Source organism: Catharus ustulatus, chromosome 7 (assembly GCF_009819885.2).
Source record: "Catharus ustulatus isolate bCatUst1 chromosome 7, bCatUst1.pri.v2, whole genome shotgun sequence".
Lineage (NCBI taxonomy): Eukaryota > Metazoa > Chordata > Aves > Passeriformes > Turdidae > Catharus > Catharus ustulatus.
Genome location: NC_046227.1, coordinates 17,145,734 through 17,161,721, shown reverse-complemented (window position 1 = coordinate 17,161,721; position 15,988 = coordinate 17,145,734). Strand labels below are relative to the sequence as shown.

At 40.6% G+C, this 15,988-nt stretch overlaps 1 protein-coding gene across 1 annotated transcript in view; it reads right to left on the bottom strand.

The window, feature by feature from the left end:
- Nucleotides 1–10,020: 10,020 nt before the first annotated feature.
- WIPF1 (WAS/WASL interacting protein family member 1) overlaps nt 10,021–15,988 on the bottom strand; it is a 37,741-nt gene continuing 31,773 nt past the window's right edge. Inside the window, exon 9 of the mRNA XM_033064845.1 lies at nt 10,021–14,795. Coding sequence (XP_032920736.1) covers nt 14,740–14,795 — 56 coding nt within the window. The 3' untranslated portion in view covers nt 10,021–14,739. The remainder of the gene's footprint in view (nt 14,796–15,988) is intronic.

The following is a 15,988-nucleotide window of genomic DNA, read 5'->3' as shown; positions in this document are numbered from 1 at the left end:
TGAGGGCACAGCGGTTCCAGCTGCCCTTTCCCTAAGATAACAAAGAGAGCAAGTGTGAGTTCGGTGTACTTTATTCTGCCCTCCTCATCAGACTCAGACCAGCTTGCCTTCCTTGGTAAGTGTGGCAGACACATGCCCATGGATGTCCCAGTGTGAATAAGGCAATTTTCCCAACTGGTGGAATGGTGACCAGTCTGTGTGCTCAGCAGCTTCCCATTACAAACTTCCAACAAAAAAACCTCAAAAACACTCAATAAAAACTTCCAAGGAACTTCCAGGGGAAAAAAAAAAAAAAGACCACTTTCCCTTTCAAGTAACACCCCAAAAAGACCAAAACAGAACAGAGAATTATCTCAACCTAAAAAGATGTATGTGATTGACAATTTATGAAGCCTTGTGTCAGGTACGATTTTTTTCCACAGTCAGTTCTGTTCACAAAGTCTACTCTTTAAACGCTTACCAGAAACAAAACCGATACTGTACAGTAAGAGCAGCAATATAACAGAAATAACAATTTGAAGTCTGGTTAAGAAAATCCTATAAAGAATGCAGACAGCTACAGAAACTTGTGGGGATAAACACGGCTGTTAGAAACTTAGCAGGTACTACATTGTTGATATCATATGTCTGCTTTAATTTAAAGACACTGATGCTTAAATTTTATGTTTCTGCAGTAGAAGTGCATACACTTAATAAAACCATAACTGACATGAAGCAGCACTGTCAGTGCTTGACTCCACTGCCTCTCATTCCTGTCTATATCCTGTCCCAGCTTTGGGCCAACACATCCCAAGCAAAAGATCAGCAAGGGATTGTTCCAAAGCTGTGCCAAGGTTTATAATGTATGTTTACTGCTGCAAGGTGGCACATCCTGTTGGGTAACACTCACCCACTGTATCGTTAGGGTGAGACTTTGTTTTGATGCAAACACCAATAAAGAAGACTCTTTTGTTAACTTTTTCACTGTTGAAGTTTCTCTGTTGGCACCTGACAAAGACCACTTTCAGACTGATTTGGTTTTGGAAATACAGTATAATAAGGTCTTTCAAATTTTTTGGCTTTCTGTAATTCATTCTTTCCCACCGAAATGACACCTTAGAGGGACATGCTCTGGGAGGTATACCAGGCCATACTAAGAACTCTTGGTAAAAATGTATGCCTTCCCCTCTCTTGAATGCATTTTTCCCTTTGAAAAGATCACTAGTGATTTAGCATTTAATGAAGTATTTAAGCTACAAGAATCCTTCAGCTGTTTTAAAAAAGTGTACATTTGGCTGGATAGGCTGCTCGTTGACTGCTATGGATATCCACCAACCACCAGCCTGATTTCCCAGGGGATCTGCAGTAACAGGATGAGGCTGTGTTTCCATCTCAGCTCTAGTATACACAGTGTGCTAAATCAGGTAAACACACTTGACCCAAGTCTTGTATCTTCTTTTGGGGAACACAAACACGTTAAAAGTGTAATACTCAAAAAAGTAAATAGTAAAGAACCTCAAAACCCTGAAAAAGTAAAATACTCAAAAGTATGAAAATGTAGTATCAAAGGCATGTAAAAAAATAAAATTATTAAAGCTGCTGTCTAAATAAATGAAGCAAAAGTATATAAATAGGACTTAATATAGAATATTTCCTCTTGCAGATCCTAATATTTTTAAACATATTGTAATTTTATATATGTATATAAGAAGCTTAGCAACTACCTCTCATTGACATGTAACTATCTCTCATTTCACTCTGAGATTAACAGAGAAGAATACTAGGGTCTGACCCCTTGCCCTGTTAAGAAACATGAAATCATTATTAATTAACCAGACTGTGCACCAGAACAGCACTGTGACTAACTCAAGCTCTGGATTACAGGACCAGTTCTCCACTTGGCTGGGAAATGTTAGGAACACAGTTTTCTGGCTTTGTTCAGTCTGGATAATTAGCAATGATAACTTAACATTGGAGTAAAGAAATCTTCCTAATGCAGTATTCAATATACAGGATACCCAGACCATACAAAGTCCTGCTTCTCAGGACTGTTTGACACCTCCTCTCTGCTCCCTCAACACTTAATCAAAGTGCCACAGGCACTTTCTTTGAACCACATGTTCTCTGGCCTTGAACATCCTTGTGTTCCATGGAGCATCTCCATGTTCCAACGTCCTACCTTTATAATAGGGTTTAATTTCTTTTTCAAGATCTCTGTAAACTAAGGGTGACAGCCATGGTCATCAATTCTCATGGAGTTTCACCCAACCCACACAAGTATCAAAAAGCCCCCATGCATTAATTAAACCCCAAATACAACAATTCCCACAGCTATAACAGTGCAACTAATGCATGGGAAAGGCAAGTTTTTTTGTATACAAACTCCTGGGAGGATAGGTTTATAGAGTCCATCAGCTCTTGATCACAGCTATCCTCTACCACTGGCAACTCAGCTTTGGCAGTAGAACTGTAGATTACAGAAAACACAGCTACTGCTATTGCAAAGTCATGCTTTCCAAAAGCCACTTAAACATGAAAGTTTAAGTTGTCTCCAAAATTTTAATTCAATCCTCTTGAGCATTCTCTGAACATGACATAACATTGTATAATAATGAACTACTGTCCCCTTGTTTTTTGTTCAGGTTTTGACTCAAATTGGATGTTTCCATCCATTTATGTGCCACCAAAGTAGTCAACAGATTATATGGGAGGCAATTTCTGCTTTTTGATCTGGGCAGCAGCTTAACCAATGAAAAGCAGCTGGAGCAACCATTACATGAGTCGTGCTGTGGCTTTCATCACACTCATTTACCTGCAACAATTACACGTACACAGGCTGAGCCCACACAGGAACTGCAAGAGGTTCACTCTCTCAGTGACAGCAGGTTTCAGACAATGTCACTTTTAAGAAATGGCAGTGACCACATAAAAACATTTCACAAAGGCATACAACTGAGCCAGTTTGGAAAGGTTTCCTGGAAGTCACAAATGTGTCTTTGTACTCGGTGTGAAGACTACTTCACTGGTTAACTCAAGCACTTGTTGCAAAACCTGAAATGTTGGAGTATTCTGGAGAAAAGCACTCAAGAATTTACTGTAAGCAATTACATTTCTCCAGTTTGTTTCTGAAAATACTAAAATTGGATTTTTATTTTTTTTCCTAGAGAACTAGCATGGAAATAATAGTCAAATTGTTAGGGTGTGGTGATAACTGAAAGACAACATTGCCTTACAGTAGGAAGTATCAGGTAAGCCTCAAAGCAGCATTACTAATTAAACAGGTGCAAAATTTCTGTAAATAACCTCTCAATAGGGTGTTAGAAAAACATACCTTTTCCAAGAAAAGATAAAAAACCCAATACAGAATATGAGAAGACAGGACGAACGTCAGCAAAATGCATCAGGATTAAACCTGTCTGGAATTTTACAGGTACAATCTCAGTGCAATTTCCAGACAGATGTGCACCTAGTTTTCAACAGCATGGAAAAATCCAAGTCTCTTACTAACTTAGTAATTGCAGTAATGGGTAGAGACATTAGCACCTCTTAGGTATTCTCCTTATCAACCACAGGAAAAATACCTCCTCAGTGCTCCTTGGCTATTGACAATTAGCCAAACTTTATATGAAAATTGGATTAATTCCTACAGACAATGTGGCTTTTTAACTCCAGTACTGAAAAAAAATGCCCTTTTGTTACTGCTCATTGCTTAACCAAGTAAATGGATTATGTAATGCACAAGACAGGGACCCCTGCTCAACCTCTTAGCTGACTCCATCCAAAAATGCATGTCTAACTTTAGTTATCCAAAGCAGTAGTTCAGGGTTCAGAAAGTTTGTTGGTTTGTGATGTCTGCTCCCTTACAGTAGTGCATAGGGCACACAGGAAGAACATGAAGTGCTTATCTATACCTGGATGTGTCTGGTCACTTGCACTGACTCACATGGTTACTGGCAAATAAACTATAGTGTACAATACACAGATGTTTGATGAGGCAGTTAAGCAACAAGGGGAACCTGGGGAAAATTAATCTGTAAACAGGAAATAGGCCCCTGGAGGGTGGTGTCAAATGAAAAGCATTTGTCCCATAAAATAATTTCTAAAACTTCTGAGACTTAAATACCATAAAAAAATCCAACACCTGAGAGAAATTCTGAGTATCCTGAAAGCAATTAAACAGAGAGATCAGGAAAATGCCAGATACTGTTACCTATAAGCTTGAAGTTTAATACAGAAATTATGAGGAATGCATGGATGTTTACATTCGCCTCAGTTACCTGGAACACTTTTGTAAAAGATCTTCCTTCTTAAGAAAGCAATTTATCAGCTCATCTATAATTTCGCAGTAGTCCACCTCATTATCTGCGTTGGTTACGGGAACTTAATTGGTATTTTTCATATAGGATCTTTTGTAAGACAGTGTGTATGTTCAAGCTGGTTTTGAAACCGTGTTTACTGTACTGCACTCATTCACTTCCACCTTGTTCTGTGGCTGAGACAATTCCACAGAACTGAAGGTACAATTATAGTCTTCAAAATACTGTATCTGCCAAGAAAATACATGAAACTAGTACAGACAGATTGCAGAAAGTCAAACTAAGACTTTAGCAATAAGTATGTATGTTCAGCTGTGTTGAAACAGACTGCTCTAGAAATTAAACCCAGTAAACATTGTGCATGGTGAAATTCACCTCTCTAAAGCAAAAAATAAAGTTCAAATTAAATTACATGTCATTAAATAAAGTTCAGAATAACCCCATGTGGTTTCAATACTAGAAGTTTTTTTCTGAAACTGCTTTCAGGAGACTTAAAACAATCTTGAAGAGACCATCTAAACATACAAATTCCACCCTTAGTGCTAGGGTATCAACATTTTACTAGGCTCAGCAAGATGGTAAGTGTGCAAGTACTCAAAAACTAGTTACATAAAACCAGTCAAACTGGGGAAAAATACGCAAAAGTCAAATAAAAAAAACCCAAAAACACTATTTTAACTCAGAGGTTACAAATGCTTTATCTGGAGAACCATTATCAAGTTTTGTCCATTTGCCTCATATTATAGTTAGAGCTGTATCTACTGTATGTAGACATTTAAAGTGTTAAGCAATTTTATAATATTTATAGTATTTTCACATACTTACAGACTAACAGCATGTGGGGAAATTATTAACAACAGGGTGTAAGAGTTACAATCTTCCTCGACCTAAGAAAACCTATTCACTCATTTTGGCATAGGCAGCTTATTACTTCCATGTTCTCAGTATTATGAGTGCTCAGTCACTAGAAGACTACTCAAATTTGGCCTGAATCCTCAAAAAAACCCCAAAACTCAAAGCTCCATTAAAAAAAAAAAAAAAATCCAAAACCCTGAGAGCTGTCACACAAGTTAGCTCCACACAAGTCAGCAGATGCTGCTTTGCTCAAGAAAACCATCTTAAAGCAAGCTGCAGTGCTTAAATAAGCCGCTTCTGGTGTGCGACCTGCTGCAGCTGTTGATTATTAATTATTAAGCAACCGATTAATGAAGAAATCCCACCAAATATACCAACCCACTCCCCCTTTAAAAAAAAAAAAAAGCAAACCAACACAAACAACCCGTAAAACTAATTTTGGTATCGCAAATTAAAAGCTTTGGAAATATTTTCAGAATGTGACCCACATCTCCATAAAGTCTCCCCACCTACTAAGTTTCCATCTGTGGTCACACCATATGCCACCATTTTGCAGGGCACTATTTCTTACTTACACAAATACGGTTTAAATGTTTTCCATCAAATGTATAGATTGCAGTGTATTGTCTCTTGTGGTAGAAAAGTTTTTTAGAATAGTTTTTTATTTATTTCACATTCATTTCACCACTACTACCGAACTAAATCCTTCCTGCTACTGTGCCACAGGACTGTATTAACAAACCCTCTTATTCTTGAATTCTCCAGCAGAAAGCTACTGTACTTTTCCCTCATTATGTTCAGTACTTTGTCACTACATTTACATTAACGGCCAACAACAATACAAAGAACTTCCTTTTTATCTATTTGAAGAAGTACCGATTTTAAGACTGCAATACTAACAGAGTAGCTTTCTTACAGCAGTCTGTTACTTCCACTTGGCATTTTAAATTAAAAAAGGTATTTGGTTTTAATTCTTATCTCCTTCTCCAGCTGCAGTTAGACTTTATTAACTAAAGATTTGATTTATTTAGGTCTAGTAGCGTGTTGCTTTCTGTTGAGCTGAATTGGAGTAGCCAGGTGTATCATTCTGTTGCATCATTTTAATGCCAATACTGGAATTTGACTTGCCTAAGAACTGCGTAACTGCAGGAAGAGTCAGGCCGGATGCATCGGGAGTGAAATCGCTGTGGTGAAACAGCGCGTAGTATTCCTCAAATGCTGAAATGCGCGTAGGCTCGCGGAATGGTTTGGGTTGGAAGGGACCTTAGAGATCACGTAGTGCCACCCAACCTCCCCGCCGCGGGCAGGGCCAGCTCCCCCGGAGCGGGGAGCTCAGCTGTGGGCAGGAGCCGCAGGGCTGAGAGCCGCAGGGCGGGCGAGCGCGGATCATGCAGTGTCCATCGCCGCTGACCCCGCGCCCGGGTCCCGCCGCCGCCCGGGACCGCTCCCGGTGGGACGGGAGGCACGGGCGGGATGCACCCGGCACCGCTCCCGGCGGCACGGGCGGCGCGCACCCGGCACCGCTCCCGGCGGGACGGGCGGGATGCACCCGGCACCGCTCCCGGCGGGACGGGCGGGATGCACCCGGCACCGCTCCCGGTGGGACGGGCGGCGCGCACCCGGCACCGCTCCCGGTCGGTCGGGCGGGATGCACCCGGCACCGCTCCCGGTGGGACGGGCGGGATGCACCCGGCACCGCTCCCGGTCGGTCGGGCGGCACGCACCGCGCGCCCACGGCGACACCGCGCGGCCGCCGGAGCTCCCGCGCTGCCCCGGGAACGGCATCTGCAACAGAGAACTGCCAGCCTGGGTGCATCACATCTATCCCCACCTGCTTGGTTAAAACAGACACACAAACAAGGCTTCTCATTTTCTGATGCATACTTGGACTTCGATTAGACACGTTCCCAGTTAAAAAATATATTTGCGATTCCTCCCCTTGCTCACAAGTGGCCATATGTGTAAGAGAGGGAGGAATGAAGGTTCTGGTGCAGAGGGTAATTCTCTTATAGCCCACAGCAGGGTATTGTTTTTAAACCAGCAATAAACTGGAGAAACACACCAGCCCCACAGTTGACTGGCGCTTGAATGAAAGCACAGCGGCAGTCCTGCAGGCACAGCTCAGGAGATGAAAGTATATATAGAGAGAAAAGGATCATGTTTCTCTGTATTTGCAAACAAAGGTTCCCAGGTTTCATAAGGCACCCAAGCTCCTGGTCAAATAGCAGAAGTGAAAGTTTCTGTTTTAAGTAAGGAGGGAAAAAAACTTCAACAGAAGGATTTCAGCAGTTTGCAGTGAGGGCTGGTTTTGAGACAGCACAGAAAGTACTGACGGGCTCTGCAGTCTCTGACAAACAGCACAATGATGTTATCTGGAACACTAGTTCCAGTATCAAAATACCTCTGACAGAGGCTGGGGTTTCAGCCTGGACTTTCACCCACAGCCTTTACCTTGCTCTCTTCAAAGTGCTCTGATTGCTTCAGCTGCCTTTTGCTCTCATGGCTTGGTAGTGCTGAGCCTTCAGACACAGGGGCTCTGCTGCTCCACAGGGCACACCAGGGCTCACCAGTAACTCTGCATTTACTAAAGTTTCTGCTAGAAAGGAGAAGGACAGAAATTACTCATTTTCACATCCCTGTATACGTGAATGGTTCCTTCAAGTCGGGTTACACCCAATACCCACTGCTTAAACAGCCATCTTTTGCATGAATACAAAAACATTTTCAGAGGGAATTGGTTACAGGCCTTATCGTGTACAATGTTCACACCAGTTCAGAGCCAAAAATTTTTTGAACACATGCACATGCAAAAGGTAGCCAAAATAGTCCCCTTTGGGAAGGGCATTGCACAATGAAAAAACCCTCCCCCAACTGCAGGGAATGATCCCTAGTTCATTTCAGAGAGAGAAAGGATGGCAGCAACCACCAGCCCTCTGTGTCCACCTTTAACTTAGAGGTGCTTAGGCAGAGGTATCTCCTGTATTCTAGCAAAAAAAGAAAGAAAAAAAAAAAAGAGAATACATAGCAAGAAGAATCCCATTTTGAAAATGAGAAATGTATTTATGGAGGCTAAATATCAGCATTCTCAAAGAAAAACCTTTTTTATCTGCAGGAAAAAGAAGACTGGCAATAACAAAGAGGAAAAATGATGGAATGAGAGAGCCCTACTGCAATATCATTATAGATTGCTATTTTACATTTTGAACGTAGCTTTTGCCAAAGTCATATATCTTAAGCCGCAAATATGTTTTAGGCTTAAAGAGATTATCTGATGATGTGGTTGAATAGACAGATAGATACTGGACACAAGGCAATGTTAGCAGCAACCACCCAATTTATTCTCTGTGTTTAATCAAAATATTTTTGTGTCTGTCATCCTTTCCATTCTGTACCTGGACTGCTGTTGAAATCTTTAGATAGGTTAAGAGCTTGATTGCCAATGACTGATTTCATTAGTTAACCTAAATAATATATTGTGTTTTACAGAGATGTATGGGCCAATATTTAGTTCTGAAATTTGCTGGGACTAAGTTACCATGTTCAGTGTAAAATGGAGTCAGACTGGGCGAGGGCAGAGAGGAGCAGCCTGTGCACAGGAGGCAGGAAGGTCATTGGAAATTGCTGAACCATAATCAAAGGGGCTGCATATTTCTATGTGTGCTGTGAGCAACACATGGGCCTTCCTGCAACTGCAGGGAGCAGTCAGAACTGTGTTACAGGGTGGTCCATGGGTTTCTTTTAAATCAACAGCATTTTCTGAGTTAAATGAAGGAAGGACTATGTTGTGGTTATGACAAGGTCACAGAATGCTCAGCTCACTTCCCTCTTCCTGAAGCGAAGCAAGTGATTTGATTTCTTGAAAACTAGAAAAAAACCCATGTCCTCTTTGGCAAAACATGAGATAGACAGTCCTGTTAGCTGATGATTAGATTCATACCTCTGTGTTCTCATTCAAGGCTATTGCCATTGAGATCTGCAACCAAAGGTCTCACAGCTTGCTGAGCCAGCTCCTTTACAGCTCACCAGCTTCCCCACACTTTCCATCATGGTTTCTCTGTTTCTGTAGCCCAGGCACCAGGATTGTTGGGTCTCCAGGCTACACAAGGGCTGACGGCCTTCGAAGAAAGTGGTCTTTGTCTCAATCAGTCTGTAAAATGAAGGTATCAACAAGCAATCCCTAGAGATATCAAAGGATCCGCAACCTGCATAAGAGTAAACCTGATACTTAAGTCTTTGAAAGATAGATAAGTTATAGTACAGAGCTTTTTAGCTTTTTTAATTACCCTTCTAACTTCTGAGAAGAAGCTGGAAGTGCAGCCTGAATTTGAACCTCCTGTGGACTTTTATCAAAAGGTCTTTCTTTGATGAACCTGGTCCAAATTATCTGAAAAACTTAACATCTGTGATAAAGAACAGGGCTCCAAAGTCAAAAGGAGGGTTTCATTTCTTTCTTATTCCCTGGCAGCTTTGTGAGTGGAGACACAACAAACAAAAATCCACTTAACTACAGTGATTTTCCACGTCTTTTTCCCCTGGCAAGAGCCTAGCTTGCCCTGCCAAGAGCCACTGGCCACAGCTCACCCAACAGCCACCTGCAAGTACAGCATCAGGAACCACTGGTTTTCAATCATTCTTTATCCTAAAGTAAACTCATTATTGCTCCTTATCTGCAGGTGTCCTTCATTGTATGTAGGACAGAAGTCCTCTGAGCATTACTGCTGTGCTGCTGTCCAATGGCAGACAGGAGAGGAGGGGAACAGCTCACCCCAGCTCCTGCCAGGCTCACTGCTCTGCTCCTGCTAAAGCCAACATGTGCTTTTTTAAAAGAAGTAACTGTGATTGAACTCAATGTAACAGTCTGCACCACCAATTAAATAAAAGTAAAATTTATTTGGTATAGGACAGAAAAATAAGGAGAACAAAATCACTTACAAAATAAATGTTAAGCAAAAAAATTCACAGAACTAGATTAATATTTTATAAAAAGCTCAAACTTTAAGCATCTGATAGAAATGTTACTTTCTGCTCAGCCTGTTTTGTTTCCCTCTCCCTTGTATGCCTTTGGAAGTCCAAATTTACATGTCTTCCTCTGCATGCATTAGTTTACACTAAGCAGTATTCACCACAAACTGTATTTCAAAATGGCAACATACATAAAAGGCTACTCCCTTAAGACATGCGGTTTCCATTTTTGCTTTTTTAATCTGCATACCTACCTGCTGCATACTCACTGAGACCATACATATGTCCTGCTTCTGCCTGAGTTACTTCAATACTCCCCTCTTAGATTTTAACTGAATGGTCCAAACACACCCATCTTTCTTACAGGCTACAAGATTCCTGGTTCTTCCAATGTACGTGAAGAACCATTCCATTAATTTGCACTTAAAGTGCTCCTCGATATCTCAGCTAAGAGATTCTCCTTATTTTCTGGCTCACACAATCTGTGTTACATGGAGACAATGTACCGCTGCAAAAGGTTGTTTGCACCCAGCTGTGAGATGAAGGTGTTCACACCACTGCAATGTGGAACTGCAAAATGCACATTTGATACCATAATTTGCACTTCAGTATTGGTAACAACATTCAGCCAATTGGTTTTTATTTCCTTGAGCAATCTTCTCTTTTCCAGTGTCCTGTGGCCAAGGGGCCCTCTCTAGGTCTCTCAACACTTGACATTCTGCTTGAAATAATCTCAGTTTGATCACTCAACTCCATTCTTTACCTCCAAGACAAAAAGTACCCTTTCAATTTCCATACTTCTGTACAGAAGATTGTTGTGTTACAACACATGTGATGCATGATAGCAGTTTAGCTCCCTCATCCTCAATTCCAAGACAGATCTATTTCTACAAGTGTCATGCAAACAGCTGATGCTGCAAGGAGAAACTACCACCCAGTTTAAGTGACAATATAAGGAACTTCTTTCACAGTGCTGTCTTGCAGAAAAAACCAAAACCTTATGATTCCTTTAGTGTTGGGAAATGCTGGCTTTTAAACAAGAACTTTGCAATGCTATTTATTTCATTTACAGAAATAAACACTTCCTGAAACAAGCTGAGTTTCCTTTAACAGCTCTGAACATACATCACCGTGACCTCTTCTCCCAATGACTGGTGCAGAAAGTTGTAACAAACATAACATGTGCTTTTCTTCCAAAAATACAGAGAAATTATTTTTACATGGTACAAAATTTATTGTCATTTTATTTCTGGAGTTAAACAAAAATGAACATCCGTGGCCACTGTCATGCAGTGCGAGCCTCAGTGATAACTTAAGAAGTAACACAATGCCATTGAAACAAACCCAGCAAATCTAATATGCAAGCAGTGAATCAAAAGTAGTTCTGTAACCTATGCAACCACACTGAAGTCAGCTGGGCTGTCTGGACAGCAATGTCAGACACTAGTTTTTGGACAGGTCAAAATTTTGAGAGCAATACTGATTGTGAAGCCAACCAGTGCCAACCACATACACCTCACCCACACACTGACCCAGTGGCCCCTCCACATACTGAGCTCCACCTGGAGTTAGGAGACTGAGCACACAACAGCAGGGCTTGGCTCAAACACTGTAAAAATGCTACTGTTGGCACTATTCAGTTAGGACCTGAAAAAGCCATATCTATTAATTCTTCTATTGAGACACAGAAAAGTTGACTAAAAAAGTCATAAGGCACCATTGATTCAACCTGGTTTGTATTATTCTTTTTTAACACTTCATAGTGAAATAAATACTTTAATACTGATCATATTGTAAACAGCTACTGCTACATGAAGCAATATATTGAATGATAAAATGCTGCATTGTTCTGGAATATATTTAGGGACTTTTACAGCAAAACTTATAAATGGAAATGCTGTTATGTGAACAAAAATGCCCCTTTCTGCAGTATTAAGCTATTTTACATGTATGCCAAACATATATTCTGAAAAGGTTTCTAGAATAAAAAAGAATTGCTAAAACCTAAGCAGTTCAGGATTCTTGGTTTGTTAACTGGGGCCTTTTACACAGCACATTTTAAAGTGAAACTGAAGCTGGTTTTCCAAGTCTTTGGTAGTGGTCCAGATTTCTGATCAGAAAACCTTGCTGAAATGATCAAATACAAGATACTTTGAATGATACAGAGAATTGGCAGAACACTAGGCAGCATTTTCATTGACTTAGCAAAGTAAAACAATCACATTGGAAGCAGGTAAGTTATAAACAAGGTATTTCTGGAGGGCTAGTGGGTTTTTTTTTTTTGGCTGCATGGCTATTTGGAAATTAACAAGGAATTGGCAGGTCAAGTACTGAAAATATTGTATTCTTAAATTCAAAATATTGTTCCTTAGAAAGGTATTAAGTGCTTCAGTTTTAAAATATGAATACAATAATTTATCCTTTAAAGTTATTATCCTAAAAATCTTATTTGGACTTCTATTCACAAAATATTATCCCAAAGAGACAGGCACTTTAAGTGACATCCATAAAATACATATACAAATTCAGCATTGTGCCAGGTTTGATCCCAAGGAGCACCTGTCACATGGAGATCCCACGAGTATCTGTTTAAGAAACTCTTACAGCCACGATCCTGCAACAGGATGTGGACACATCCCTGCGCCTGCGCATTTAATTGCAGGTTCAAGACCATAAACAGTAACTTAGAATAGGTCATTAGATATGAAAACGTAAAAAACAGGTACAGAATCAAAGGCTATCACAGCTAACACGATTTTGTAAACAAACACTGAAAAGACCAAATTAAATTTGATCTGGCCAAGTCCAACTCTAGTCTCATCCCCTTCAATGTGATGTCCAGGCTGGCAGGCAGAAAGATCTGCCCCTTCCCACTCAGAGACAGAGGAAAAAGCCCTACGCACAGACATTTCAGTAGGGTCCAGACTCTCTTTGGCTAAATTCCCTAGGAATTTTTTCAAAGACTGACCTTATTCTAGCCTCGGAATGTACTTAGGATCATGTCTCCCATGCTAGAGAAACATTTTCTTAACCTACATGACTAGTTTCTGTGTTTAATTTTGGGTTTTTTTGAGCAACACTCTGTGAAGCATGGCTGCTGACACAGGCTTGGTAGGGATCCCAAGGAACACACTGAAGAAACATACTGCTGATGAGACTGAGGGGACATTTTTCAGAGCTAAACTTCAGAGGTCCAATTAACAAAGAGCTATCATTCACCAATATTTCAAATCCAAAATTATAATCTTCCTCTGATTACCAAAGGCATTTTATGTGCACTTAGATCCACTTGTAAAATTCACTCATACAATGAGCTTTTTTCTCATTCACAAAATTCAAAAGCCATTAAACATATTAACCACTTGCCACAATGTTAGAATACCTTACTCTTTCTTCTATCAGTGCAGCTCTCTGTAGAGACTCCTTTCAGCAAAGTTTGAAAGGAGAGGCTTCATAGCCAACTCAGAAGACCAAATCTTTCCACTTCTCTTGAACCAGTGCAGACAGCAAATTTTGGACGCTCCCACTTGAATGCACAAACCCTGGACCCCCCTCACAACATCAAAGGGCTTTCATTTCATCAAATGGAACATTTTTGATCTTGGCTGCTCTACCATAATGGAAATCAAACACAAGCTCTCTGAGACTTGTGACCTAAGTGCAAAGGAGCTTTTTAAGTCAAACCCCATCATTTAGTTGTACCAAAGAAACAACTGGAAAGCAGTCTGTGGAGCACTGGCATTAGTGATGCTTTACAGGAGGAGCCTGCAACTACAGTAATTGCTGCGTTGGCACTCAGACTACTTTCTGAGGACTCTTTGCATGCAGTATCAGGCAGAGGGTATTACAGCAATCCAGGGCACGGATGACATGATGTGGGTTGGTCCACATAAGAGTAGGAGAGAATTAGGTCACAGAACACATAACACTATTAAAAAATAGGAAAGAGGGCTAAAAATATAGATATACTTTCATGCTGATGAATTCTTCACTTGTGCTCTTCTTTGGAAGATTCTCTGCAGATAAAAACAAGGCCAGAGACACTCCATCCTTGAGGCAGGATGTGCTGTGCATTGCTTAAGATTTGCTTGACTAAGCTGAAGTGAAAAAATTAAAGATGAACTCTTTGTCACCATCTAGTAGGTCTATGGCTTGCAGAAGCAGATAGGCTGAGTTAGGCATGCAAAGAAGGATCCAGGGGACTCTTGGCTACACTTTTTAGCCAGCAACTGTTTTTTTAAACATCAAATACTTTATCATTAAAATAATACAGCTACTGCACCCAAAGTGAATGAAACAGCTTTGTTCAAGCTCTATCAGATTCGAAGCCAGACCTCCCATGGAGCTCTCCAGGGGATGGGGCTGGACACAGTAAGCATGATGCGCATATGTTCTGTAGGGTCCACAAAACGCCTGCAGTTTAAGCGAATAAAATTCATAGCTTTGAGCAACTATAGTCCATAAGCCACATCTATTACTTCTGTAATAGAGACCGAAGTTTGTTCCAGCTGACAAGCCAAAAGTGGAAATCAACCAAGACAGACAACTTTCCAGTCTTGTGGACAGGAGAGCTGACTCGAGGGAAACTTGAGAACAGTTGTCACTCAAAGATGGGGCAGAACCCATTTCACCTTGGTATAGGCGGGAGTGGGGGGGCACCTCTTTCTTTCCGAACAGACCCACCTAAAAGAGAAAGAAGGTTTTTTTATTTTACTCCTCATGGAATACTCCTTCTTTCGAAAGGGGAGTTTACGTCCAAGCAATTAATTCATTTACTGGTGAAAAATCTACTAATTTTCATGCCTGGAAATTAAAAACAACAAAAAACAACATCAAAACCTCAAACGTTTTTAACTCATGCTATCCCTAATGCCTGGAAAGCACATGTATTTTGGTCCATTGTCCCCTTCCCAAAACAGACTGGTAGTTCTTGTTAGCCTTACTAATTTATGTGAACATGCAGCTTCTCAGTGCTACTTGCATTACATGCAAATCTCCACAAAAAGTGTAAGCTCTAAACACAGTAAAATTTCAAAGCTCTTAATGCTTTTTGCTATATGAAGATTTTCATAGCAAACTCATAAAAGGAAACACAAAAGATGTGTATGTTACTTGGCCTTCCTTTGTGGACTAATACAAACGGGATGAAAGCTAACAGGGCAAAGTGAACAGAGACTAACAGGAATCTCTGCTTCAATCCAAAACTTCATCATCTGGAAACAAGAAAGAAACATCTGAGTATACAGATGATTACAAGGTAACTATGAGCCACCAATTCACTGGTTGTGAAAGAAGTAATTGATCTTGCGTGTATCAGACAAAATTCCACTGAAGAAGATAGGAAATATTCATGCTGTTGTAGAAGACATGTTTAAAACTCGAGTTGGAACAGCATGTAATACTCATTGGAAAAAACAAAACTAAACAGAAGTGTATACCTAAGCAGCTCTGATGATCAGAGAACATGGCTTGGAAGCAAAATATAGTACATCCGGATTTAATCAACCCAGCAAAATAAAAACTGAGTGGAGGATACAACTGTTGTCTTAAAAAACATGAGGCGTTTAACACACAAGAAGAGAGGAAAACTAAACTCAAGGATGATGCTGGCACAAAAATAAATGAGTTGTGGATGAATTTAGACGGGAAATGAGGAGAAAGTCCTGAGGGATTTTGTGGTTCTGGCTGCCTAGAGCAGAAGTGCTGACTATAATGGCAGAGCTGGTCACTTACAGTACGTGTTTCAACATAAACAAACAGTTCCCCACTCAAAAAGTTGTAGAGGGCTTATACCTGTGAACCTGCATTTAGCTTTCCCTGTGTGGTGAGGAAGGATGATCAGATTGTTAGTCTGAGAAGTCTGGAAACCTCAGCAT